At 38.3% G+C, this 27,664-nt stretch overlaps 1 protein-coding gene across 1 annotated transcript; it reads right to left on the bottom strand.

Moving 5' to 3' along the window:
- On the bottom strand, positions 1 to 27,240 carry LOC131720878 (CD63 antigen-like). The gene is made up of 8 exons (XM_059013212.1): positions 27,097 to 27,240; positions 23,240 to 23,326; positions 9,894 to 10,082; positions 9,124 to 9,198; positions 8,508 to 8,603; positions 5,820 to 5,954; positions 2,487 to 2,570; positions 1 to 1,770 (listed from the first exon to the last, which is right to left on the bottom strand). The coding sequence occupies exons 2-8, from the start codon at positions 23,303 to 23,305 to the stop codon at positions 1,705 to 1,707; spliced, it is 711 nt and encodes a 236-aa protein (XP_058869195.1). The 5' UTR covers positions 23,306 to 23,326; positions 27,097 to 27,240; the 3' UTR covers positions 1 to 1,704.
- Between the last annotated feature and the right edge of the window lie 424 nt (positions 27,241 to 27,664).

Here is a 27,664-nt window from a genome sequence, read left to right on the forward strand (position 1 = left end):
TAAGTTAAAAAATTTATATTTTATTCATGAAAACAATAAAAGGATGTTTTTGTTTTGTTGCTTTATAGAAAGTTACTTGGCAAAATAACAATAATAAAATCATCAGGAACATTGCCTTGCTGCGTTGGCAGGCATTAAAGTACCACCCTAATGGCACTACCCCACCATGTGGGATCAAGCCCAGGACAAGCAATCGGACTGGCTTGATCTGGGTTCAGCTGGCACGAGGGAGGAAGGTTGACCTTCTTCGGCAGTTTCTACACTTCTGACGAAGTCAACCAACCTTACTTGTCACAATTTTTTTTTTTTTTTTTATGAAAATATAGAAAGACACCACTGTACAGACTCATAGGAGTTCTGTCCTCCAAAAGGTAGATACAGACACTATAGATTTCACTAAAATAATAAGAGAATTAAAAACGAAAACAAATTGCTTTCACAAAATCCAGTTGATATCAGGATGAATATTTGATCTCTGCACCAACTCCATTTCATGCGTTATTCTATTGAAAGGTAATGTTGTACCAGCTTCTCATATGAATCGGCTGCTGCTGTTGGGAGTAGCGCTCTCCAGTCATGCACAGGCCTGATCCCAATAAGGTCCTGGTGCACTGTATAGGAGTGTTCGGGGGCTTCCTTGAATCACGTGGAGAGTATTTCTCATGCACTCTGCTTTCAGAGAAAGAGAACGTATACTCTCAACTTGATTAGAGGTAGCCATCGGACGCCACATTAGAAGTCCTTAATCTAAATAAACACAGATGAAACCCTGATAATTTCCTTAACCTGTTCTATAGAACTTGATGTGGTTTAAACGTTTCCAATGCTTTGCCACTGACATTGAGAGTGAGATCTGCTCTCCGTGATATTAGAAGTGGAGCTGCTGCTAATAGGTTTCAATGGGGATGGGACTTCTAATGCATGTTAGAATTGTATAGCGACAGGCAGGCTGCTTCATTGAAAACAGGATGCCTGCCATTTGCCACTTTGCACTCTCATCTGACTGAGGAAATACCCAAGGATGTTGGCATGGGGAGATTAACTCCGCTTGGCAAAAAGTTTGCTGTTCATTTAAACTGTTTTGGCACAATACAATGATCTGAAAAGTGATTTTATTAAAGTTTCACATTTGTACAAATCTAAATTTTGTGGCCTGGGTTAGGTCTCCTAAGAATATACATTTGTACCCATCAAATGTATAACATTGCTTATAAGTTATTGTATTTACACTTTAACTTTCCACTCTTCAACCCTATTATCACTTTTAAATTACATTTAAGGATTTATTGTATAAACATTTGAAAATTCAAGCCATTTCACTAGACACTGCAGAACTACAGTGTGTGTGCACCTCAGTGTTTAAAACTAGGCACTAACTACTCAACTACAGTGTGTGTGTGCGTCAGCGTGCAAGTGTAGTTGTGTGTTTTTAAACTATTTTAATAGGCAGTGTAGAAATCGGGATTTCGATTTTGAAACAATCAAACAAGAGTGAAAATGACTCTCACCTGGATTTTGTGAAAGCTTTCTTTTTTTTCCTACATTCTTACAACAAATATATATGTGTGTGTAAAGCACAGAAATTAGCGCAATCCCCAAAAATAGAAATGGGGTGCCACTTGCAGTCATTCAGAGTTTTGAAGCTAAAAAATAAAGTGGAGGAATCATTTTGTTGGAGGTTTGTGGCAGTGGGTTTGCGTGCGGTTACATCACTTCATAACCGCTGCGGATAGCTTTCATCAGCACACAGGCAAACACGATGCCCAGGAGCTGAGAAGAGAGAGAGAACAATCATTAGCTCTTTCAAACACACTTTGTTATTTACTGATTTTAATCAATGTTACCTATTTTATAGCCAATCTGAAATGCTATTCAAATTCTTACCAATTAGGAGGACCTTGTGATCTTTCCCTAGCCTATTCCCAAGCACTTTAAATCAACGCAAACCAGCTTGCATGACTCACCCTGCTCAAGAGCTTTTACAGGAGGAACTGCTGCACCCTATACACATTTTTCTGAAGGACTCACTAACAGACATTACAGCAGGAGAAGGTGAAGTAGCATCTCAACATTATAGCAGGGGGAGGTGAAGTAACAGCTTGTTCCAGTAGCATCTCAACATTATAGCAGGGGGAGGTAAAGTAACAGCTTGTTTCAGCAGCATCTCAACATTATAGCAGAGGGAGGTGAAGTAACAGTTTGCTTCAGTAACATCAACAGTATAGCAGAGGGAGGTGAAGTAACAGCTTGTTCCAGTAGCATCTCCACAGTATAGCAGAGGGAGGTAAAGTAACAGCTTGTTTCAGCAACATCTCCACAGTATAGCAGAGGGAGGTAAAGTAACAGGTTATTTCAGCAACATCTCCACAGTATAGCAGAGGGAGGTAAAGTAACAGCTTGTTTCAGCAACATCTCCACAGTATAGCAGAGGGAGGTAAAGTAACAGGTTATTTCAGCAACAACTCCACACACAAAAAATCAGGTACCTGGAAGAAGGCAATTCCCAGCGCCACTCCCACCACAATGAGAAGATTCTTCTGGATCCAGGTATCAATGGTCACCGCACAGCCCTGGGAGGGAAGAACGTGTTAGACACACAATTTCACTGCATTTATTTCTCATTCGGATTTGTTCAAAGTGAATTCTGCTTCCCAGTCAGGAATGTACTTTATTATTGTTATGTTTTATTTATTTATGCATGTTCATTATTTTTTCTATAATCCACTCAATCATTCATATTTCTGACAAGCCTCTCTACCCATCTGTTCAGGCACACCGCTCATACTGAATACAGGGGAGGGGGGGGCAAACTACATATTTTGCCTTATAGCCTGGAATTAATGCATTAAAACAGTTTCCCCCCAACCGCCCCATCTACACATCCTAACCCACAACTTCCAAGTGAAAAAAATATTCTAGAAATTTGAAGAAAATTAAATAAAAATAAAAACTAAAATAGCTTGGTTGGATAAGTGTCCACCCCCCTTGTAATAGCAATCCTAAATTAGCTCAGGTGTAACCAATCACCTTTAAAATCACACACCAAGTTAAGTGGCCTCCACCTGTGTTAAACTGTAGTGATTCACATGATTTCAGGATAAATTCAGCAGTTCCTGTAGGTTCCCTCTGCTGGGTAGTGCATTTCAAAGCAAAGACTCAACCATGAGCACCAAGGAGCTTTCAAAAGAACTCTGGGACAAAGCTGATGAAAGGCACAGATCAGGGGATGGGTATAAAAAAATATCAAAGGCCTCGAATATCCCTTGGAGCACGGTCAAGACAATTAAAAAGTGGAAGGTGTATGGCACCACCAAGACCCTGCCTAGATCAGGCCATCCTTCCAAACTGGATGACCGAGCAAGGAGAAGACTGATCAGAGAGGCTACCAAGAGGCCAATGGCAACTGTGCAAGAGCTATAGGCTTTTATGGCCAAGACTGGTCAAAGTGTGCATGTGACAACAATATCCCAAGCACTCCACAAATCTGGCCTGTATGGTAGGGTGGCAAGAAAGAAGCCATTACTCAAGATAGCCCACCTTGAATCCCGTTTGAAGTATGCAAAATAACACTCAGGAGATTCTGTAGCCATGTGGCAAATAGTTTTGTGGTCTGACGAAACTAAAATGGAACTTTTTGGCCTAAATGCAAAGCGTTATGTTTGGTGCAAACCCAACACAGCGCATCACCCAAAGAACACCATCCCTACTGTGAAGCATGGTGGTGGCAACATCATGTTATGGGGATGTTTCTCATCGGCAGGGACTGAGGCACTTGTCAGGATAGAAGGGAAAATGAATGGAGCAAAGTACAGAGTCCTTGAGGAAACCTGCTGCCCTCTGCAAGAAAGCTGAAAAACTGGGACGGAAGTTCACCTTTCAGCTTGACGACCCTAAGCACACAGCCAAAGCTACACTGGAGTGGCTAAGGAACAAAAAGGTAAATGTCCTTGAGTGGCCCAGTCAGAGCCCTGACTTAAATCCAATCGAAAATTTGTGGCATGACTTGAAGATTGCTGTCCATCAACGCTCCCCAAGGAACTGGACAGAGCTTGAACAGTTTTGTAAAGAATGGTCAAATATTGCCAAATCTAGGTGTGCAAAGTTGGTAGGAGACCTATCCCAACAGACTCACAGCTGTAATTGCTGAAAGGTGCTTCCACCAAGTATTAGCTCAGGGGGGTGGAGACTTACCCAATTATGATCTTTCAGTTTTGTATTTTTAAAATATAATTCTCAATAAAAACTTTCTTCCCCCTTAACAGTGTGGAGTATGGTGTGTAGATAAGGGGAAAAAAATCCTCAAATTAAATCCATGAAACTCTGAGGCACTGACACAACAAAATGTGAAAAAAAGTTCAAGGGGGTGTAGACTTTCTATAGGCACTGTAAATAGTCTAAGTAGTTAATTTATTCGTTTTTATTTCTCTATTAATTGAATAAAAGCAAGAGACAAATCAGAAGGATATTTCTATAAAATAAAAGGTTAGTGAGCAGGTTAGTGTTCCTGCGGGCCGTGAATGGGTTTCAATTCCACACCAGCCCTCAATACAATGCTGTAACTGCTAGTAAGCTGTACCAACAATCTAGAGCAGTGGTATTTCAAAATAACAGAGGAAAGGAACATTCTAAATGTTTGCCATTTATTTTCTTTCAAAGAAACTTCGATACACTAGATGCAGAGGCTCTTGAGCACCAATCACTGCTTTTCTTATGACTGACCGGTTTGCAATGGTGACTTCAGGGAGCTGACCGGAAGTGTAGCATTGGATAAATATTTTTCTCAATAGCTTTAAATAAAATTACCATCAGGAGTGAAATTCAACAAAAAAATTTCACTCTGCAGCCAGGTGTAAACATTACAAAAAAGAGCCCATTTGAGTGCTAATGAATAAATCCTTATAAAATGCATAGATATCAGTAGCTGATAATTTAATACAAAATAAGCCTTAAATAACTGATACAATATAACCAATTCACCCTAAACAAAGAAGCTGAAAATACTGAAATCTTTGTATCCTCTGCATGTATCACTCAGTCAAGGTGATAAAATAAAAACAACAACAAAAACTGCTATAAAAAAATGATACAAAAGGGTCTTGGTCAAGCCATGCACAATTAGGGGCTGACCATTTTCATGACTTGGCCATTTTAATCTCCATCGTCACCGCACACTTGCAGAAGAATTCTTTTTAAAACGGATTTGCTAGCCAGCAGGGCAAATACTTCAATGAACACTCTTATGTTATGAATCAGCATAAACCTGTTTAAAAATGCAACATTAGTTTATTAATTAAGAAGAGAAAGGGAGACCAGGGGGTGTGTTTTGCTGCTACAGCCTTCATCAACATTCAGTTGGAGAAGTGAAATAAGTGACAGTCGTAGAAAGTTCCAGCTAGACTATCATATAATTAATTACTGAAAGTGGCACGTTTTTCTCTTGAAGAACGGTCAATCAACTTCTGAATCAATAACCAACTGGACTTATGAAGAGTTTAATTTAACACGACAAAGCGTAGCTACCGTGGACACAAGCATGACTAATTGTTTTCTTTATGGGAGTAACATTCAAAATTGAGTAACTTACTAGTTTCATCGTGTACTTTAAGAAAATAATGATATATTATTTCTCTGTAGTGCAGTTCCCAGAATTCATATTTTACTTTTAAATGGATTTTCTGAGCCCAATGAAATTATAGCAATACACGTTAGGTAAGACTTACTGGAATTATTGTGTTAGCACCGTGTACTTTAAGTATAGTGCACTGTATTGAATAAGTGGATGTGTGTGTGTGTGTGCGTGTGCGTGTGCGTGTCCATACCGGTTGGTTGATATTACTGCTGGTGACGTTGTTCCCACAGTTGAGGATGGGAGTCTTGCAGCAGGAGTCCGGGACAGTCAAATTGGGTCGGTAGATAAACCAGTCAGTGTAGTTATGGGAACCGCAGCAATGGAACTAAGGAGAGAGCAGGCATGACAGTCAGATAGTGTTCCTAAACTCGCCAACAGCTTTACAGCTAGCTAGCTAGCTTGCTGAGATATTTAAACAGGTCATTTATTAAACCATCACATTCACCTACAGTAGTGAAATGGACCAAATGCAGCAGCATCATCATCACTTTTCAAGTGTGGTTTTCAGGCGTTTGACTAAGGTTGCCACGTTTACATTGTTGTAGACACGTAACCACCTGCAGTAAACTAAACAGCACTGTTCAAAACAATGGCCAGGCCTTTCAGAAAAAAAAATACTGGTATATTAATGAATATTAAAAATCCAATACCTTTCAATTGGGTATTAAACATTATTTCACATTTACTATAGTACATAATACACTTCTATTAAAGGTAGAAATAGAATATTAGATACACAAGGACATGTTATGTGCTTGTGTTGGAGTACAGAGTATTCATAAAACCCAGAATGAAGGTCATTAGGCTTTTTAAACACATTGGATACTCACAAAGCAATTAACACCCGGTTGAGTTTGGACCATTTTTTTGTAAAACAAGATTGTTTGTTATATGTATGTTTTTGCGAGTAAAGTACAGCAAACTACTGCTGAACTCTAAATAACATTGTCTAAACTAGATACAAAATCGGCAACAAATAATGGCAGCGAATTCCAATGAATGTCAATACTTTCATAGGATTGCATGGAAGTCACATCTAATAACTGTTTTGTTGTTATTTTGTAATTATTTTTCTCTTCATATTGAATTCCTCTTGTCTATGGCTCACAACTAGACCTGAAGCACAGCTTCTAAACTCAAAGCTTATTAAAAAAAATACAGAACTTGGGCAACTGCAAAAATCTTTAACTGATACGTTTAACCCTTTGCGGTCCTATGTCGGACCTGGTCCGACACTGCAATTATTCCTATCCGGTCCAATGTTGGACCCTGTCCGACATCATCAAAAAAACGCAAAAAACGGGTTTCTAGTCGTTTTTTCTCCTGAAAAAGCCGAGAAAACCATTCAATGGCCGAGTGGGAGCGACAGGAGCCGAGACAAGCCGAAAAAAAAAAGGGGCGTATCTCATGAATAGGTCATACTTGGCCCTGGCATCAGATAACGGCGGCCATAAGGAAACAAGCTGGCTGCTACTGCATCAGCGCTCAGAGAATATCACGGACATTTGCAGAGCTTTTTTCAGATGTTATAGTAATACAATAATGACTTGGATCGCATTATTGAGGAGTTTGGTGATAAAACGAGTGATCAGGAGATGATTGATCAGTATGTACGACTATTATTATTATTATTATTTCTTTCTTAGCATAGGTGAAAGCTATAACGAACGAAAGGGTGGGGCGGGGCTGGAGATGCCTAGTGAGTGCTTTGTTGATATGCAGGGCCTTTTAAACCCGTTTGACTGTGGAAAAAAAATAATTTTAAACAGCGCGTCTAAAATTAACTGCGCGTGTGAAAATAAAGTGGACCCGACGCGCCTGACACACACTTAATAAATGGACTGCAAAGGGTTAACTGCAACTGCCAGATCTACAGCTAGGTGGTGTTGTGGGCTGTTTCAGACCAAGGCAGTAGGTAATGTTTCAAGTAGTGGTTCTTAATCCTGGTCCTGGGGGACCACTGCCCTGCTGGTTTTTGTTCCAACCAAGCGCTCAGTTACATAATTGAACCCTTAATTGAACTAATAAATTTGCCTAATCTGAGCTTTTTAATTATTTTAAAACAGATGGAGATTTCAATTTAGGTATAAAATTGTATAAAGAACTTAAATTCTACAACTTTTTATAAACTACACTATTTAAAAAGTCAAATGAATCTAATTGTTAGTTAATGAGGTAGCGCGTCACGTGACCCGATGACGTACAAGATGCCCTTTGTCAAAAGCTGTGGCTATTATCCTGAACCGAGTCACACTGGTTTTTAAAGTGGAGATGGAGTTCAAGGATGTACATGACAATAAACTTGACATTCAGCCATATCAACAGAAGTAGGTAATGCTTCAATAAATGAAGAGTTTCAGGTTTTTGGATCAGGTTGATAACAGACATAGCATTCAAAAACCATCACCAAGGTTAGAGCTATCAGTAACATGAAAAAAGACAGATAGATGCCTTTCCATATATTATTCTTAAATTAAAACACACACATTATTTTGTTTGCAATAACTACTTTAAAAGTACATAGAGCGAACAAAATAATTCCAGGAAATGTAATATGGACTTCCCATTAACAGCACACAATTGATGTATTTAAATGAGTTTTCATATCAATGTCATATAGGTCCTTTGAGCGACCTTATGAGGTTGGCCGAAAGTGTTGCTTTGAAGTATCTGCAAGGAGTGTTCGATAAATACTCTTCTCTAACAGCTTCAAATAAAACAAAACTTGAATTCACTTTTACCATAATGTGTGGGCTTTTCCATATAGTAAAATAAGACCTATGAAATGATACATATTAGGTGAAATTTACTGGAGTTATTTGGTTGTTATCTAAACAGTAAATGGATTTGCAGACTTCATGAACACTGGCACACTCACGTCAGTCTGGATTGTATCCACAGCTTTCTTAAAATCTGCACTCTGGTTATACTTCTTCATGGAGTCTTCCAACGCTGTGCTAAAGCCGTCTTTCACCTGGGGAGAGGAGTAGGGAGTCAATACAAACCCAGAGAGAGGGGTGGTATCGGGCAGAGATTCTAGTGTCCAGTTCCTGGTCCTGCATTACCACTAGGCCTAAAGATTCTGTTTCAAGCAGCATTGCAAATATTTTTATGAATAGGAATTTAAGAACTATAATCTTGATTGTTTTTATATTTTTATTCACACATCATAGGTAAATCAAATTTGGAATACTCTTCAACTTTTACTGGGGCACATTTCCCCAGGAGACAGAATTTCTGATGAAGATGGCAGTGTAGAATGCTGATGATTGAAATGAGTGCTGAGGGAATCAGCATTGTTACAGGAGGGAGTGTGATCTGGATACCTGCCATCCTTAAAAGAGCAATGATCTGTATCCTGGTGCAGACTCCTGAGTAATCGTTGAGAAATGTATCCCCCAATTGAATCATGAGTCGTTAACATGTTTAAAAACAGAAGGCTGCGATACACACAACACGGGACATGCAAAGGTACCAAACAGACACACGCTCACCTTATCTTTGAAGATATACCCAGCGATGGCTGCGGCAATCTCCACCAGGAAGATGAGGGTTAACAGCACAGCAAACTGAGGAGAGTATTGTAAGAAGATCTGTGTCATTTTACTGGTACAAAATACAGACACACAGTTATATGCTTCAGAATTATTATATATATATATATATATATATATATATATATATAGATATAGATATAGATATGATTTGTTATTTACTTGCTATAAGATCTAGTGTTGGATAACTAATTCAAAACTGCAGAGTGATTTATTTATTACATCTGATATCATCTTGGAATAGATCTGCCATGTATTCGTATCTTTAACGGTTGGGTGAACCAAACTGTCCCCAGGTCCAATGCCAAACTGATGCAGAGCTTGATCTAAGAAAGTAATTCTCTGACTTTCACATTATAGAATAATAGAACGCAATCATGGCATGCATGTTAATTTCACTCAAGATGTAAACAACCCACTTAGGGGGGCTCGGCCGTCCTCATTGGTGGAATAGCCATAGTACAAGGAATGTACTTATGAGATGTTTTGATAACAAACCCACAACAACGAAGCTTGAGCTAATGTTCCCTCTGGAATCCCCAGCATGTTCACCAGACGTCTTGTTGGTTTGTGCAGAGAGTCAGTTCTATCCATACCATGTGATCATGCAGTGCTCAGTCAGTTCTATCCATACCATGTGATCATGCAGTGCTCAGTCAGTTCTATCCATACCATGTGATCATGCAGTGCTCAGTCAGTTCTATCCATACCGTTGTGATCATGCAGTAGCTCTCCTTCCAGGCACCGCAGCAGCCAAAGAAGGCGATGAAGAAGATGACCACGCCCACTGCGATGATGACGATGGGTGTGCCCGAGGCAGACGCATTGGTGATCAGCAGGGTCTTGTGGAGGGTCATCTGGACCAGGATTCCAATCACGATGAGCGCAATCCCACAGATCTGGGGAGAGAGAGAGATTGGTCAGCTAGAAAGCATGTCAGTCAACAGGGGAAGCAGCTGGTTGGTTAATGATAGGAAGAAACCATTAAAAGGGGTGGGGAAAATGTAACTCAGCAGGTGACCAAGAAAGTGCAACAAGATGTGAAAGTATGGGTTGCAGAGGGATTTTGTTAACCCAGTGTAGTTCTCAATATCAGGTTTTAAAATAATGATTTATGTTTACTACAAGGGGTTTATTAGAAATTATTGCCCTGGATAAGGGCGTCTGCTAAGAAATAAATAATAATAATTAGGAAAATGACAAATGTTTAACTGGAAGTCCTTCAATGTAATTGAACACTATTAGTCAGAATGTTTGTCATTGAATTTAAGTCTTTCAAAACTGCACATGAAACCTGTATAACAAATGGAACAAGATTTATGAAATTGTTAACTTAAATAAGTTTTGCTTTGTACTTCGACAAATTTTCAGCACATATGATTTCATGTTTTCTTGTTCTTTCTATGAAAGTTTATAACTTGGCTGAATTAGAATCTCCATGTTCTGGGTCCACAGACCTACAATCAAATGGTTTCTCCAATCCTGTACGTGAGAAGCACTCTGAAAAGGGGATTTGTTTTTTCCACAGGCTACGCCAGTGTCAATATTGAACAATTAGATAAACAATAGAGGCCGGCTCTGTGACTGCTCACCTCGACAGGTGCGTCAGGTTAGGATCCCAGTGACTCAGCTTTCACATGACTAGGTAACCCATTCCATACCCTAACCACTTTGTGTGAAGTGTCATCAGTATCCTCATAACCTCTCTGTATTTGTACTCTTCCCTCCACAAGCAAGCTTTCGGTTTGCCTTTTAATCTCTTATTTGCTGTGCAGAAGATGACGATGGGTTCCAGAGTTTCCTGGGAACCCCAGTTTTTGATCCACTGCAACACCAAGTTCTCTCTGTCCTATAGCCTGGGTAGTGTCTCACTAAAAGCAATGAAATGTTTGATCACAACTGTAGGTCATTCCATGACAAATTACCCCAAAAAACACCTTACCCCCTCTGAGTTACACCAAACTGTGTATATAAAAAAAAAAAAAGATTTACAGGTAAAGGGGTCAAAAGTTGGTATTTTTTGGACCCCCCTCCCCCCAACCTTTAAATTGACCTTTAAATCAAAAACTGTAAGTGCTAGGAGACCTGTGTGAGGAGTTTCTATTGGAAATTGCTGGAAACACACATTTCTAAATCAAACAAGTTACCCCGCAATTTTGACCCATTAAATCTGAAAGAAATTCCAAGGTCTGTGAATTTTACTGTATTTAAAATTAACCTTCAAGTTTTGTAAAAGTTCTATTACTTTAAGAACGGCACAGACAAAAGGAAAGCATTTTGGTCTATAGAGCACACTGTTCCGTCTCGCTTCACTCTGGTCTATAGAGCACACTGTTCCGTCTCACTTCACTCTGGTCTATAGAGCACACTGTTCCGTCTCGCTTCACTCTGGTCTATAGAGCACACTGTTCCGTCTCACTTCACTCTGGTCTATAGAGCACACTGTTCCGTCTCGCTTCACTCTGGTCTATAGAGCACACTGTTCCGTCTCACTTCACTCTGGTCTATAGAGCACACTGTTCCGTCTCACTTGACTCTGGTCTATAGAGCACACTGTTCCGTCTCACTTCACTCTGGTCTATGGAGCGCACTGTTCCGTCTCGATTCAGGCATAGATGACGGGAGCTCAGGTGACTGCAGAGAGAGTGCTTTGACTTTATGAATAAATAGGCCTCTCCTTCCTGAAGTTCATCTGAGCCACACTATGCTATCATGAGCAAGCTTCGCTCACAGGATTGAAATATATTCTTGCATGCTCCTCAGCTACACAAATGCAGACGTTTGAACTGTAACCTGGTATAAAGGTAATCGTAGTGAGTGAGTTTGCTAGTGCTGTCAGGGATATGGGGAAATTACATGAGCCTCTTCTTGTGGACAGGATTAAGAGACTCTTCTGCATTGAAAAGGCAAGGTCAACCCAACACAAGACCTGCTACAACTATAGAAACATGTGGTGTTCACTTTTTACACATCACATAGAATTTTATAAATGTACATATCTACAAGTTTCTTACAAATTAAAATTCAAAGGTTTTAAAATTCATATCTTGGGTTTTAAACAGTATCATGACTAGGCTTGCTCCTTTTCAACATTTATTTTTCAGGGGCTCACAAAATACGGTAATAAATCACTTGCCTTTTAGAGCACGTTTTGCCACTTTTGGTCTAGAGTCGTTTGAGTAGCTGACTACCTCAGACCTCACTCAATCACTTGGTTACACAATACGTTTTGTTCTTAACATCGTTAGAACTGTCTTGTAAACCAGGAGCACTGAACACGGATCAAAGCGCACATTGCACGCACTTACCGGTAACAGTGGTGATGGGATATGAAGTTTTCCGAGCCTTGCAAGAAACAATGGACTACATTTTCAAGGAAAATCTATTATAATACTTAGATGCATGTTATTGGAAATTGGTCTACAGTTCACGTGGCATTTCACAAGTAAGCTTCCGATGTTGCTACAAATGATACATCTAGAGTTTGTTTGGTGTGTCATGTGACACAGCATTAGTGTCTTAGTAGATCAGCAAAGGCTATGACCTTACATTGTACAGTATAGAACTGACTGATGTAGCTGAGGGCTACATAAAAAAAAAAAAGAAAAAAAAGAGAACAGGATGACCCTCCCACCACCCTCCACAGGCTATTGAGTCATGTGATGAGTCACGGCTAAAAACCATCATGTGATGCAGCAGCACCACCACCTTACCCACAAACACAATCTCCAACAGTTCAAACTGTATCATGTTTGCTATAACACTGAGGATTGTATTCACACTCAATATTTGTAAAGATGTTACCCCAATAATCTGTACTGGTTTACTTGTTCCACATTCACAAGCACTGTCTTACACAAGGAAACACAAATATTCAGAAAAGGTGCAATTAAACATGACCTTGCTGAAAGTGTGAAGAATTAATGTCACTGCCTACCAATTGACCACAGGGACAGTTTGGTGGCAAAAGGTAGAAATTAACCAAACCAACAGACATTTAAAAAATAAATACAAATATTGTTTTTTGCCTAGGAAACCCATCCCATCCCCTCACCGCTCTCTGTGTGAAGGGACCCCTACCCTCTGTCTTAAGTCGCTTAATCTTAAACTGGGTCCTCTGGTCCTGGATTCTGTGCTATGCATGAAGTATTGGTTCACTTTGTCAGCTCCTATTAGATTTTAAAGACTTCAATCCCCCCCCCCCCCCATTCTTCTTTGTTACAGGCTAAACGGATTCAGTTCTTTCAGCCGATCTGCAGCTCAGTCCTTCAAGTCCTGGGACTAGTGAGGTTGCTCGTCGATGGACCAGGGTACTAATGGAGCGATGGTTTTCTTGTAGTGTGAGATATTACTTGCAGCTTCTGCAGACAGGTTATAAAACAGCTTGCAAGTTTTCCCAGGATTTTGACATATAATGACAATAATTCATCCCACATTGTATCCTAAACAAATGACCTCTATTTAAAGCATCATTGCTTCCATCCGTAAACTGGTACCCAATACAACAGACTTCAAGCGTGATTTAACATATACAAGGTTTCTTCTTAAGATGTCTATGCTGTATGTGTAACAACTCTGGAATTGAGGAATGTTTTTAAAACATGAAACCTTGGTATTGCTGGTATTTGAAATATTTCAGGTTTAGCCTTTGTGTTGTTACAAGGCCACGCTTTATTTGATGTCTGTGTGTGAATTCTTGAAATGCAGGACCATGCTCTACACATTATAAATCCATTTGCCGTGTCATTAAAGTGCTCCAGAACCCCTTGCAGTGTTTACATGACTTTTCCTTTGCAGTCTCCCGTGTTGTACATTCACAGCATTTTTTTTATTCACACATTACAGATGAATCAACAAGGGAGTTACTTCTAACTTTCTCGGGAACGTACGCCAAGAGAAAGACTTTTTCTTTTAAACATTTCAGTGTACCCAGTTCAATAATACTGGGGAATGAAATGATTGGTGCATTGTGGGAACAGAACCAGCATTGTTGCAGGAAGGAGTGTGGTCGGAGAGATCCTCAGAAAACATTTCTCTCTTCTTGAAGAACGTTCCCCGAGTAAAGGTTTATTTATGATGGAGGCTCAACAAAATTTCAGAAGAGTCAGCAATATGTTTAAAAATACAAGGTGTGGACAGCACGGGAAACTGTGGGCAATGTGTTTCTTGTACACTTTGTGTTAAGAAGAACATAAGAAAGTTTCCAAACGAGAGGAGGCCATTCGGCCCATCTTGCTCATTTGGTTGTTAGTAGCTTATTGATCCCAGAATCTCATCAAGCAGCTTCTTGAAGGGTCCCAGGGTGTCAGCTTCAACAACATTGGGGAGTTGGTTCCAGACCCTCACAATTCTCTGTGTAAAAAAAGTGTTCTGTAACACTAATCTTTTACAAGGACATTGTGAAAAGCACATGGAAAGTTACTGATGGGGAGTCATTATTCTACACATCTCTCTTTTGAGAACAATGTTTGATCACTGCAACACTAACTTTAAAATGCAGGCTTGTTTTTGGCAGAGCGTGTATACAGTCAAAGGCCAATTAAACTCATCCCATCAATTTGTATTATCAACAACAAATTAGTATCATTTATACACCCATTAGCCAGTTTAATATAGCCAAGTGTAAAGTCGCCTCACTGCAGCAGCCCACTCTCATCAGAACTGAAGACAAAATGGGCAGCAGCCTCCGTTCCTGCTGTCACCTCTTCTCACCTGCCTTTATACAGCAGATGTTACCAAGCTAGTGAACTCTGAGACTTATACTTTAAGAGCCAAGCCTCATTTACAATGTGGTTTTAGAAAGCAAGACGATACAAATCGCAAACACAATAAAAACGTTTTGTGTGTTTCAAACTTAAGGCCTTGTTGTACACCCCCGGGGCAGCTGAAGTGCAATCTCCCTATCTGATCGACACGTGTGTGTAAAGGACAATGAAACGCATAGCAAAAGTGTAGGCCTAATAAGTATGGCTATTTTTTCCCCCACAGTAAAAATGGCTTATTTCACAGCTAAAAATAAGGATTTCAAGATATTTCACAGCTAAGCAATATTTACTAAAAGCAGAAAAAAGTGTTGTTTTATTCAAAATTGACCACTCTAGTTATTATACAACAATTGCTCCAAAATATTTAAATGCTGACCTGAAAACCAGTCAATACTACATTGTAGAATATTTCATTTTTATGTCAACATTTTAAAGAACATCTATTTTTCACTGGATTATCAAACAAAATAAAAACATAAATAAAAAGTAAAAACACGTGAACTGTCCCCTTGTACAGGACAGAGCGATCATTAGCAGAAACATTTCTGATGTGATGCAGCTGGTGTCTCTCATTGAAGACTTTTGCTGTATTTATTTGCTGTATTTATTTTAAAAGGAATAAAAACTATGTATATTTATGCTATTCTGTCAGAAATGGGAATTTCCACAGGTAACATATTACACAGCAATGGGTACATTTTACAGAAATAGTGAAATCCATGGAAAAAAACAGCCTTTATAATAATGGATAGTGAAAGCATTGTAAGCCCAGAGAGGCATGGTAAAGCGTGGCAAAACTGCAACATTACTGTGGTAAACCCATCACCTGCTTCCCCTATTGACTGACATGCTTTCAGTCAGTTACATGACAAGGACGACACTGCTGGGATGACCAAGAAACTAAGTAAAGCAGCAACAGACTTCCTGGAAGGCAAACAAACTGAGAACTTTGCATAGTACCAGATTTGAAAATGGAAACACATGTTTCTTTAAAGATGCACATTCCATACCGATAACTAATGGAAATTCAATATGGGTGGGATTTATGGAACGATTCTGTGAGCTGCCACTACCTTCATGAATAGTAATCTTACAGGCCAATCCCAGTGCTTCATATATAAAATAATCAACAGGTTATACTCAGTGTTGAAACACTAGGCGTTTGTGTATTTAGCTCTCCCTGGATAAACTAAGGCTCAGCTGGTTGTTTACTATGTATGGACAAATATAGTTACTTTGAATAAAAAAGTTCACTGTGAGAGAACACATGCTGTCCAAAGAACAAACAGTCACCCCCATTACTGCATTAAACAAATCACTCTGCACGATTAGTGACAGTGTAGAAAGAATGGTACACCACATATGGAAATGGGATATCGCCTCGCACAGCACTTTGTTTGCCATATTCACAAAGCTGTAAACTTGTTTGAACCTTTCCAGTGTGTGATTTGAGGCACATTTGGTTGTTTACAGTAGAGTTGTTTGGTTTATTCAATATATTCGCTTCTGTGAAAGAGGACTGTTGGTTAGTTTTCTTGCTTTTCCCAATTTCAGTGTTGCATCATAGAACAAAAGTGGCTCCAAATGATGAGGGTCAATAAGAGGGGACACCTTTCCCAGTGCAGTTGGGCAATATCCCTCCTTCCTGACTTGTATCTCACTTTAAACCCACCCCAACTACTGAGTGGAAGCACATTCCTACATTGATTGACACGCTTGCGAGATTTTAAACCGTGATTACAATTAGAAACGCAGGATTTACAGAATACGCTCGTGGGATTTAAAACAAAGTTGCAAATTGTGGCGATATGTAAAAAAATGCCTAAACACACAACAACCCCAGAATATGCCCATGACCATAAGGATTTAATTGTGGAAGACAGCAAAGGAAAGAACATAAGAAAGTTTACAAACGAGAGGAGGCCATTCAGCCCATCTTGCTCGTTTGGTTGTTAGTAGCTGAATCTCATCAAGCAGTTTCTTGAAGGATCCCAGGTTGTCAGCTTCAAGGACATTATTGGGGAGTTGGTTCCAGACCCTCACAATTCTCTGTGTAAAAAAGCGCCTCCTATTTTCTGTTCTGAATGCCCCTTTATCCAATCTCCATTTGTGACCCCTGGTCCTTGTTTCTTGTTTCAGGTCAAAAAAGTCCCCCGGGTCGACATTGTCTATACCTTTTAGGATTTTGAATGTTTGAATCAGATCGCCGCGTAGTCTTCTTTGTTCAAGACTGAATAGATTCAATTCTTTTAGCCTGTCTGCATACGACATGCCTTTTAATTCTGGTTGCTCTTCTTTGCACTCTTTCTAGAGCAGCAATATCCTTTTTGTAACGAGGTGACCAGAACTGAACACAATATAAAGTGGCACAAGTACTGTCGAGTTACCATACATATTGTGACAGAAGAAAAAACCCAAAGAATTCCGGAAAGTAACTGAACAACAATCTCATACAGTATACAAGCAATATCCCCCCCCCCCCCCCAAAAAAAAAACACAATTTCAGGGTATCTACATAAAACTAAAATAGCTAAAAAATAAAACACTGAAAAACAGAAGCCTTAAGTATATTCATAAAATGAACTTGTTGCCAAAATTCCTATTTTTTTCCCATATGTAATCGAATCTGTAGGCCTGCATTTGTATGTGATCATTAAACAATATCTCTTTCAATATGAATCACATCTCAGAATTCTAATCAACATGCTGAAGTTGTTAAAGATGGGTGCAAAGCAGGAGAATTGCTTGGGACGTGCAAGAGACAAGAGAAAATTATAAAAATAGACTAAAATAGACTCCTTGTCGTTTGTCAGTGTACAATACCCAGGCTGGATAATGTTCAACTGAGATATTCTTCCAGGGCCTTTGTTGTGATTCTTTGATTTGCTGCCAATTATTCAATTCAAAAATACATTAAAACTAGTAGATAAACATCTGACCACTTAACAAAATAACCATTTCAAGGGCATACAAATAAAACTGTTAAAACATAATGGTGCCACTGATTTAATCTTCTGTGGCTGTGAAAGGTATCGCCCTTTCCAGGACGCTCAGCATTGCTAACATAACCACACACAATGGGATACACAGCAGCCAGACTCCAAGCAACGTTTTACTGTGTTCCAGAACCCCTACAGTGTTCACATGAAACTCATTACTTTACCTCTGCTGTATCCTGGGTTGTCCATATCACAGCATTTGTTTCAACATACTCCTGATAGTTTGGATTTTTTCTTTTCCTAGTAACGCGATGCATTTCTTGTAAACTGCAGGGGTTTGTAGCACTGGGTAACACTATTAACATCCCCACAGATGTACCACTGCTCGACTCACTGTTCTTTTTAAGTCCACCATCTTGGCAACAATTTGGATCTTCAGCAGCTTGTGGCATTCACAACTGATCTGCTTATGTCGTTAAACTTAAAGGAATCACAGATTTGGGTTGAAAAGTTTTGCATCTAAATGCAATGCTAGAAACCCTGGCTAGGCAACATAGCAGACTAGCAAAACAACTGATGTGAAGATACTGGCAAAGAACTTCCACTTACATACAGCATTCTACAACGCTCTCTTAATGTTTGGCTCAACCTTTATGTGCGAACAGTTGTTTTCCCACTTGAACCGTATGAAAAAAAAAAAAAAACCTGCGCTCAAGATCAACAGAAGAAAGTGTGAATGCTTGTATGAAGCTAAACTTAACCAGCTATGAACCAGACTTCAAAGAAATGAGCAGCAGTCTCATTAAAGCAGCATACTGCAGTACAATAATCAATCTACACTTTCTTTGACACCGGTTTTAAATTGCTCTTTAAAGCACACACATTCTTGCAAAGCATTAACATAAGCATGTTTGCAAAACTGCACATAATTCATGCAGAGCTCACTCTGGCGCAAGCGAATCTAACAAGTGCTGCTCGTGAAATTGAATACTAATCAGTGAAGCACAATCTTTCTGCATTATTTAATCAGAAAATACATTAATTGGGAAGTTTCTGCAGCTTAAATTCTAACAGCTGCATGTCTTTCTGATAAGCTGAACTCAGAGCAGCCGATTCAAATTTGGATTCAGTTTATATTTAATTTCCCTTTTAAAAAAACGACCATTTCAGAAATATTCAAGTGTTTTGAAATTGGTAAAAGCATAATCAAAATAATAATTGAGTCGAATACACATTTAAGTGTATAATAAAGTAATTGAAGATCTTTTTGCAAGTTGAGTTTATTCATCATGTGACTTCAGTCACGCGTCTGCTGAAACTCAACATGGCAGCTGCACCAACAAAGAAAAAAAATGCAATGCAAAATCTGATTATCTGTATGTTTTGCTGTCATTCCATTGCTCATGTATGAGTCAATACCATTAAAAATATCATATTGCAAGTTGTGAACACGTAGAGAACAAGAAAGCTAATAAGACGTCAGCAATGGCACAGCACTGCATTCTTCTGTGCTGGAAACGAAGGTACTGTACTGCGCCCAGGCGGGGCTTTCCCCAAGTAATTAAGCAAGCCAAATTAATTGCATGTTTAATTATTATTTCATTTATTTCCTTCCATGCTTAATGATTTAATAAAGATATAATTAGCCATATTAAACCATGGTCGTTTCTTAAATTACATTATATTATCTGACGATGAAGAAACAAGCTTAAAGCTATTTTTCTAGCTATACATTCCTTGAAGGAAATTGATCACTTTACTGTGTAAAGGACGTGGTCACTACACTACACTACACACTGCTGGTTTCATGAAAGACATTCTGTCCGGAGAAACCCCTCTTGTTAAATGTAGCAAATAACAAGCCAGAATTAGCAAAGAAACAATTGGGAGGATTAATTAGGAGGCTGTGTGGTCCAGTGGTTAAAGAAAAGGGCTTGTAACCAGGAGGTCCCCAGTTCAAAAAGAAAAAACAGAATTGGCCATTTTTGAAAAACTGAATTTGCTAGTCCCAAAAATGGAAAATCAGCAGCCCTATAGGAGTTTCCAATTGAAGGCAGTGGAGATGCCCGTGTTTTATACAGTAGAATAAAGCAATTCCATGCAGCCACCAGTTAAGCATGCTGTCTATATCTATGATAACAACTGACAGGGCTGCAGTTATGATAAGATCTCAGACTGGCTTCATAAAGGTAAATACACGCTTCATAATTCTAGATTTATTTTATATAAATAAATCAGAGGATGATTAAGAATCAGAGCCACATTAAACGTCTTGGTTAATGCAAAGCAAACTGTAAAATTGTTCCGATACCTGTTTTGAAATTTTGTTTCTAAATTGTATAATGCAACAAAAATAATATATTAAAAGGGTTAATGCGTGGCTAAAGGTTTCTCACCGATAATTTACCCTCTCACGGTTTCTCCGAATCTGAAAAGCTTAGAGGGAACGCTGGTCACATGTATAAAAACCTGCCACTTTGACTGAACGAGGTTAGTGTGTTCAGAGGTGGAACGAGAGACGCGAGTCATGAAAACGACTGCTACCTGTGCTGGTTTTATACCAGCACAATACTGGTTTGTTCTGCATTGTTTGTTTATCTGCTTTGGCCAAAGTGCCGTTTACTTTGGTGAGTGTTTTGTTTGTATTCTTTATTCAAACTCACAGCAGCCCTGTCAACCCCAGTACTGTGTCTTGCATTTCCTGGTCTGACGTCACTGCAAAGCCAATCCTGTTACACATTTCAAAACACCAGGAACTGTACATTAAAATAAACAAATCTGTACATGTGACTAATCATTTATTTTCATGTGCAATTATATTCATGTAAAATGTTAACTTTATAAAAATTAACCAGGAATGACCCCTTCTCAATACAGCTGAGTGGAAATTCTCTCTTTTTTTAAAGTTGTAATAGACTTCTATATATCAATATTGAAACCGTATTAATTATTTATAATATATGTAATTACACTTCTGTGACAATCAAATTACCTTGTTATCGTGGATTTAAAATAAACATGCATGCAAATGAAATAAAATCACATTTCATCTACACTGCTGCTCACCCTTGCTGAACCCTAATCACAATAGCAGTTAGTACAGCTCTTACACATTTACTGTAGAAAAAAGCACTGCAAACTTAATGCTGCATATTGAGGCAGTGAGGTATGGTACAGCACATTAAACATGGTAAATGTACACGATTACTACTGGAAAACTGCAAGATCCCCGTGCAAATTTACCATGGTAACTTGGTAAGACAGCCACATAAACACTTGTGGGTACTTGCTTACAGTATGGTAGGAACGACATTTACTAAGCAAAAAACATCCGTCAGGGAGTGATTTCAACCACACACAAATATACATGATAACTTAATATGTTGTTTAAAATATTATCTATATATATATTTTTTGCTAAAGACACGTCTAAATATTCAAATACAGCCATTTGTTAAAGAAGGAAAAAATAAACCACTGTAACAGTGTGATCGATCTCCTGAAGATAAAGATTAATTAAATATGAATTCAGATATGACAAATGTCACATTTAAAAAAAAAAAAAAAAACACCTTTGTTTTTGTATCTGAAAAATAACTGACGTCCTGTAATCTTCACTGAATTTCCAACAAACCCTCCCTTTAAATTCAGAAATCCACAGTATAGGCTATATCTACCAATTTCCAGTGACACTTAGAACTACTACAAATATCAAAGCAAGTCATTAGAATGTAATTCAAAGCAACTAAATCTTAAGCAGAAACTGCAGCAACATGCCTGTCGTGAAGAGAAGCAAGACTGGCATGAGTTGGGCTACAGTTAACAGAGTGGGAGGACATTTACACAACAGCAACTCCAGACTGCACTGGGATCAATCAGCTGCTAGGAACTAGAAGCATTGGAGGGCTGAATGGCTTTAGTAACTTCTCACGTTCTTATGTACACCACTATTTCACTGTACGAAGTGTGAGACCACACTTTGAATACTGTGCTCAGTTCTGGTCGCCTTCGCTCTGTGGTAAGTCCAGAAGTAGAGAGATGGGGAAATGGGTTAGTAAACAGTTTCAACAATCTTTGACTTCCACCAACAGATAGTGAACAAGGAAGTTATTAAGCAATGCAACCGCCAGATATACAGCACTCGAGAAAAGCAGCTTGCAAGTCAAAGCTTAAACACAGCTCTCCTGCAAAATAAAGCGATGAAATGCCCCATTAAATATTTATGCAAATATTTGTTAGAATATTAAATTGATGTATGCAAGATTGGCCATTTAATCCAATTTTTCTAAGTTTTGAAGACTTTCAAAGTACTGCAAACATTTGTTTTTATTAATATTCAACTTAAACATCTTTAATTTGTTCAAATTCAGGTTTTTGGTGGCCCAAGTTAATAAAATGCATGGTATTATATAAAATAAAATGCACCCTAGATAAATATCCTCGGTGATATAAACTCTGCACTAAATAGAAGTTTGACAAACAGACAGATTGGCTCCATAGACCTCAATATACCCCAGTTATACTCTTAATAACTTGAGCTAAGTTTTATCATAATTGGATAAGCAGTTCATTTCAATAAACCACAGATGCAATCAGAAGCTTCTGCTACATGCACAGCAAAATCGTCACATTTGGACAAATAGGAAAAACTGTCATGGTGTGCAGCTGCCTCCGCTTTATAGCCGTTGCCATGGGATTTCATCCCGTGCGTGATAACTGGATTTGACAGGCTGCTCAAGATCTAGGGCGAAAGATTTCCAAGAGTTTCACCAATAACCGCTATTCTAAAACACTCATGAACTTTTCTTTACAAATCACATACACTTTAAGCATTGCTTAGCACTCCTTTAAAAAGCTGCTTTGTCATTAATTTGTGCACCGTTTATTCTAGCGGTGTGCAGCTGGATGGATCCAATATTCTTAATAGAAGGTGTAACGTAGTTGCATTTTCTTATCACTTGTGCAAATGAACTTCCAGGGGAAAGTTAGGCAAGCCGTTCTGAGAAGATAGTGTCTGTGTGCACTTGGTGGTGGTTGAGCCTTGTTTAAATAATACAACTACTGCTTACAGAAACAAACGTTACAGACAGAGATAGATAGATAGAGAGATTAAAACAGTTTGCATGTGAGAGAACTAAAAATACAACATCTCGAAGGGTCAAACTGTTCAATGCACTGTTGAAAAGCTACCATTTTCCTGTGGTATTCATTTATTAAAAGAAATTCAGTAATAAGGCCACCCCCCTGACTGGCCTGAAGAGATGTTTGAAATGTTTCAGGTTTTGTAATAAAAACAGTACATTTAAGCACAAAATAAAGACATTTAACCAGCATTAAACAAATGTCACTCACCCAAAATAGGAAGTTAAAGATAAAGAGCAGAAATTTGACACACTTCATTCCTCCTTCGACTGCCATTTTCGGTAGATTATCAGATATCTGGAATACAAGAAACTTTGTGAAGATCATGTAGACAGTGCCTGCCCCTGCTTTTCATTAAACATACAAAATTAAATATTTTAAAGTCCTGAAGTGTATTCTATAGAGCTTTATGTTTTAGGACTTTTGATTTCCTTGTTTACAGACCATCTCAAGCTCTCCCCACCCCTTGAAACCTGCCTGCCATTAAGTTTATATGATACCGGCGTGATCCAGTGTTTACTTGCAGCAGTAGGAGGTTATAAACATGGGCAGCAGTGTGGAGTAGTGGTTAGGGCTCTGGACTCTTGACCGGAGGGTTGTGGGTTCAATCCCCAGTGGGAGACACTGCTGTTGTACTCTTGAGCAAGGTACTTTACCTAGATTGCTCCAGTAAAAACCCAACTGTATAAATGGGTAATTGTATGTAAAATAATGTGATATCTGTATAATGTAAAATAATGTATAATGTGATATCTTGTAACAATTGTAAGTCGCCCTGGATAAGGGCGTCTGCTAAGAAATAAATAATAATAATAATAATAATAATAATAATAATAATAATAATAAATGGCTGTATTAGCAAAAAAAAAACAATGTTTTTTTTTTTCTCCCCAGATTGTATCTGTCTGTGTGTGTGTGTATATTAACTGAAACATTCCTGTTGCTGGTCTACCTTTTTATTTGAGTACAATAGACATTCCACACAGACTGGATCCTGTTTTTTTACCATCATCTTTATAAATATTATTTAAAAACTAAATCTAACAATAAAAATACACTTTATGGCAGTTGAGGGTTTTCCTGTGACATCACATTTTCTCCCGTCGCCATATTTGTGGTCAGAAAAGGGGTGCATATCGACACGATTATTATTATTATTATTATTATTATTAATTATAATAGTAACACGCCTTCATCAACAAGTCCTTCATCGTGAACAGAATCCTAAAGGCACTGCATTGTGAATGAATTTACTAAGCGCGGCGGTACAATGCAGATGTATGTTGTGCTGTTGGGTGCACAAACAGAAGAGGACAAGACGGCTCATTACCCTTCTACAAGATTCCTGCTGATCCAGACAGAAGGGCAAAGTGGCTTTCAGCAATTAACAGGCAAACAGATCAAAGCACCCTGAAGAAAGACTGGACTCCAAGTCTGTGGTGAGCACTTCATAAAAGGTTAGCATCAGAAATACATTGGTAGTTCTGGTCTTTCGTTTTAAATATTATTAAGTTTAACATGCTGTTTCATAGCCACTTTATCAGAATAGTCCTACTTGGCCTACACTAAAGGTTGATTATATTCCTTAAATAAAACATTATTTCACCATTAACAGCAGTTTATGACATTTAAAAGGAGAATGAAAACTGCATGCATCTTCAAGTAATTTAAGGCAACTTAAACTAAACAGGAGTCTCTATGAACACATCTTAACTGTAGTACTACAGTACTGTATATAATTTATATTAGTTTTGTTTTTAAACTATTGAAAATGTTTAATTTCTCAATTAGTAACATTTAGTAAAGTGTTCTTAAAAAGGGGGAAAAATAAGCATAGTGTGCTGGCTAGATTGAGACATCTTCACAACTTCAGACTTGGCAAAAGGGCTAAATGGTCAAATTAAGCAAATTGGTAATTAAGAGCTCAGTGGGAGTGAAAACCAGAAAAGCTTTGACCCTCCAGGAATGGAAATGAGAAACACTGATCTAATAACAACAATAACAATAACGTAGACAGAGGTAATCCTTTTAATTGTATTGAAATGCTTCATACACATACATTTCTACAGCAAAAGAAGTAATGTATTTTAAGTGTGGGGTGCTAATAAATAATAAATAATAAATCTGTGGATTTAAATTTGAATCAGAACAGTCATTAATTATTAGCTATACTGTTCTATGTTTTTAATAGTGTAGTTTCAGATTTCGCGATTGTAATTGCTAAAGACATTACTTGTTTTGTTACAGTAAGTGTTCTGAACTGGGTGGAAGAGACCTAAGATCAGTCTGTTTATCATTGTAAATTGCTGACTTTTCACAGCCGAATAGCTGCATTGTGCAAATATGAATCTGTATTTAAATACTGAAAGAAAAACGACTAAACGGAACAGTACTTACTGTCTGTGTTCATCTTTTTATTGGTAAAATGGTGCTTTGAGCTAGCGACAGTCAGGTTCCTAATCAAGAACATTCCCTACCTTGGCCTTGAGAACACAGAACTTCCTGTCTAAATGCAACACAATCGGGTTGTTTACCCATCCTGAGATGAAGTGCTTATAACTATCGGTACTTTTATATGCCCTCTTATCTGGGAAGCGGTGTGGTGAGAGGGGTTCTCAACTAAATACATCCAGAACGAAAAGAACGTTGTTTAACTTCGTGGCCGAAGAAAGAAGGGGAAACAGGTAGTTATAGAAATAATGTAGATTGTGCAGGAAAATAGGCTAACAGGTACTGGTAGCATCTTCCGAATTTTATTACACCTGATCCAGAGTACGGTCCGGGTTCTACAGTGGAAAAAGACTGCCGTGGAAATCATGTTAGATGCAGGGAACCTCACTACGTTCAGCTATACTTGCACACTGTTAACACACACGCTTTACTATTTTATCACGCATGTCAAGCACGTTTAAACTAAGCTTACCATTATCAACATACTTCCTGTCAGGTGAGGTGTGTTTCATGCAACCTTTACGTAGGTTACATATATCCTAGTTCTGCCTTAAACAATACTCACATCTAGGTGTAAACGACAGCTCTGAAAGTGCGGGTTTTATGATATACGTAAATATATACCAAGTATGAGTATGCCTTACATATTTATAAAACACGTCTGATATTTATATATGTTAACAGAATAGGCCACTTTAAAAAAAATTAACATGGCTAAAAAACGAATATCTGATTTATAATCAAATAACTGGTGTTACTACAGTATTTATTGTATATATTGTTTTTTTAAAAGATGGCTGCAACAGGCTAAGGCAGACGAACTAGCAGATGATTGTTACGATGTACAAAATGTACAAAACAAACTCCAACACCCAGACACCCTTCTACATTTAGGGACAATACAATATAAACATTTCTGTTTATTCAGCTCTGGCGTTTCTCTGGGGTTTTGGAACAAACGCCAAAAAGGCTGGTTCTAGTCACCAAGTACTATTTATTATTTAAACTTGAAAAACATCTGTACCGAATCAATAATTTTTATTTTCTAGAGGCGGCTTTTAAGTGCGTATGTGTATGTACGGTATTCACAGGATTTACTCTCAAATGATTACACACACACACACACACACACACACACACACACATATATATATATATATATATATATATATATATATATATATATATATATATATATAATGTGTGTGTGCTATATCGGGTGTTTCTTTAAGAATTGTTTTCCTAACTACCACACTTCAAGCCAAAACTAAACATGGCATTATGTTTTCTTACCAAACAATCCTCACAGCTCACGGAAGTAATTTGCTGTTTGTACTGTCTGTATTAAGCTGGATACGACGCTTTAATCACAAACACAAACAGTCCATTTTACTCCGTAATTCAATTTACTGTATTTCACAGACACGGCCCCTCTCTCGAGACAGACTGAGGTCATTCTACAAAATGATGATATTCGTCTCCATCGCTCACTCCATTTTCTCTCTTAAAACCTCAAACTAGTTTAGAGCGCATAAAACACTTGCTTCGTGTTTATGGGCCGTATTAATCGACGCAGTTATTAGTCGTAGTAGGAGTGATACAAAAGTAAAACCAACCTTATTCGTTACCGATGACTTTCTTTGGAAACCCAAGCACAAAAGCTCTTGTTCTTCACTGCTTTCTCTCTCCGCTGTTACTTGTGTAAACGAGGGGAAGTTCTTTACCTGACGTCATATCCTCCTGAGACCCAGCAATTCATGTTTGTCCTCTCCAGCCTTTATTGGTTTTTGGTCAGTATCTCTGAAGCCATACATACCACTGAGTTAAGTCCTGTTGTCCCATTGAGTGGACATCCTGGGCTTTTCAATGATATCACATGTGTGCGGATGGGACCTTGTCAAAATTCACTCCCTGCTTCTTCAAAATGCCTGCCATCACAACAAGCACATTTTATGGAAAGAAGAAAGGTAAGTGTTTAAATGTGTAATTATCATATTTGAGAGTTTAAAAGGCAGAATGTTTCTAGTAAGTAAATACCTCAAGAATAGTTTGGTGAGTTTTCAGAACAGTGTACTCATTTTTTCACATTAATAAGAGCTCAGTTATAGGTGTCCTCTGTAGTGGACTTCAGGATGCACTATTTTTGTTTTTCACCTGTTTTACACAATACTGTAGGAAACAGGC

The sequence above is a fragment of the Acipenser ruthenus genome, chromosome 45, assembly GCF_902713425.1.
Source record: "Acipenser ruthenus chromosome 45, fAciRut3.2 maternal haplotype, whole genome shotgun sequence".
In the NCBI taxonomy this organism is placed as follows: Eukaryota; Metazoa; Chordata; class Actinopteri; order Acipenseriformes; family Acipenseridae; genus Acipenser; species Acipenser ruthenus.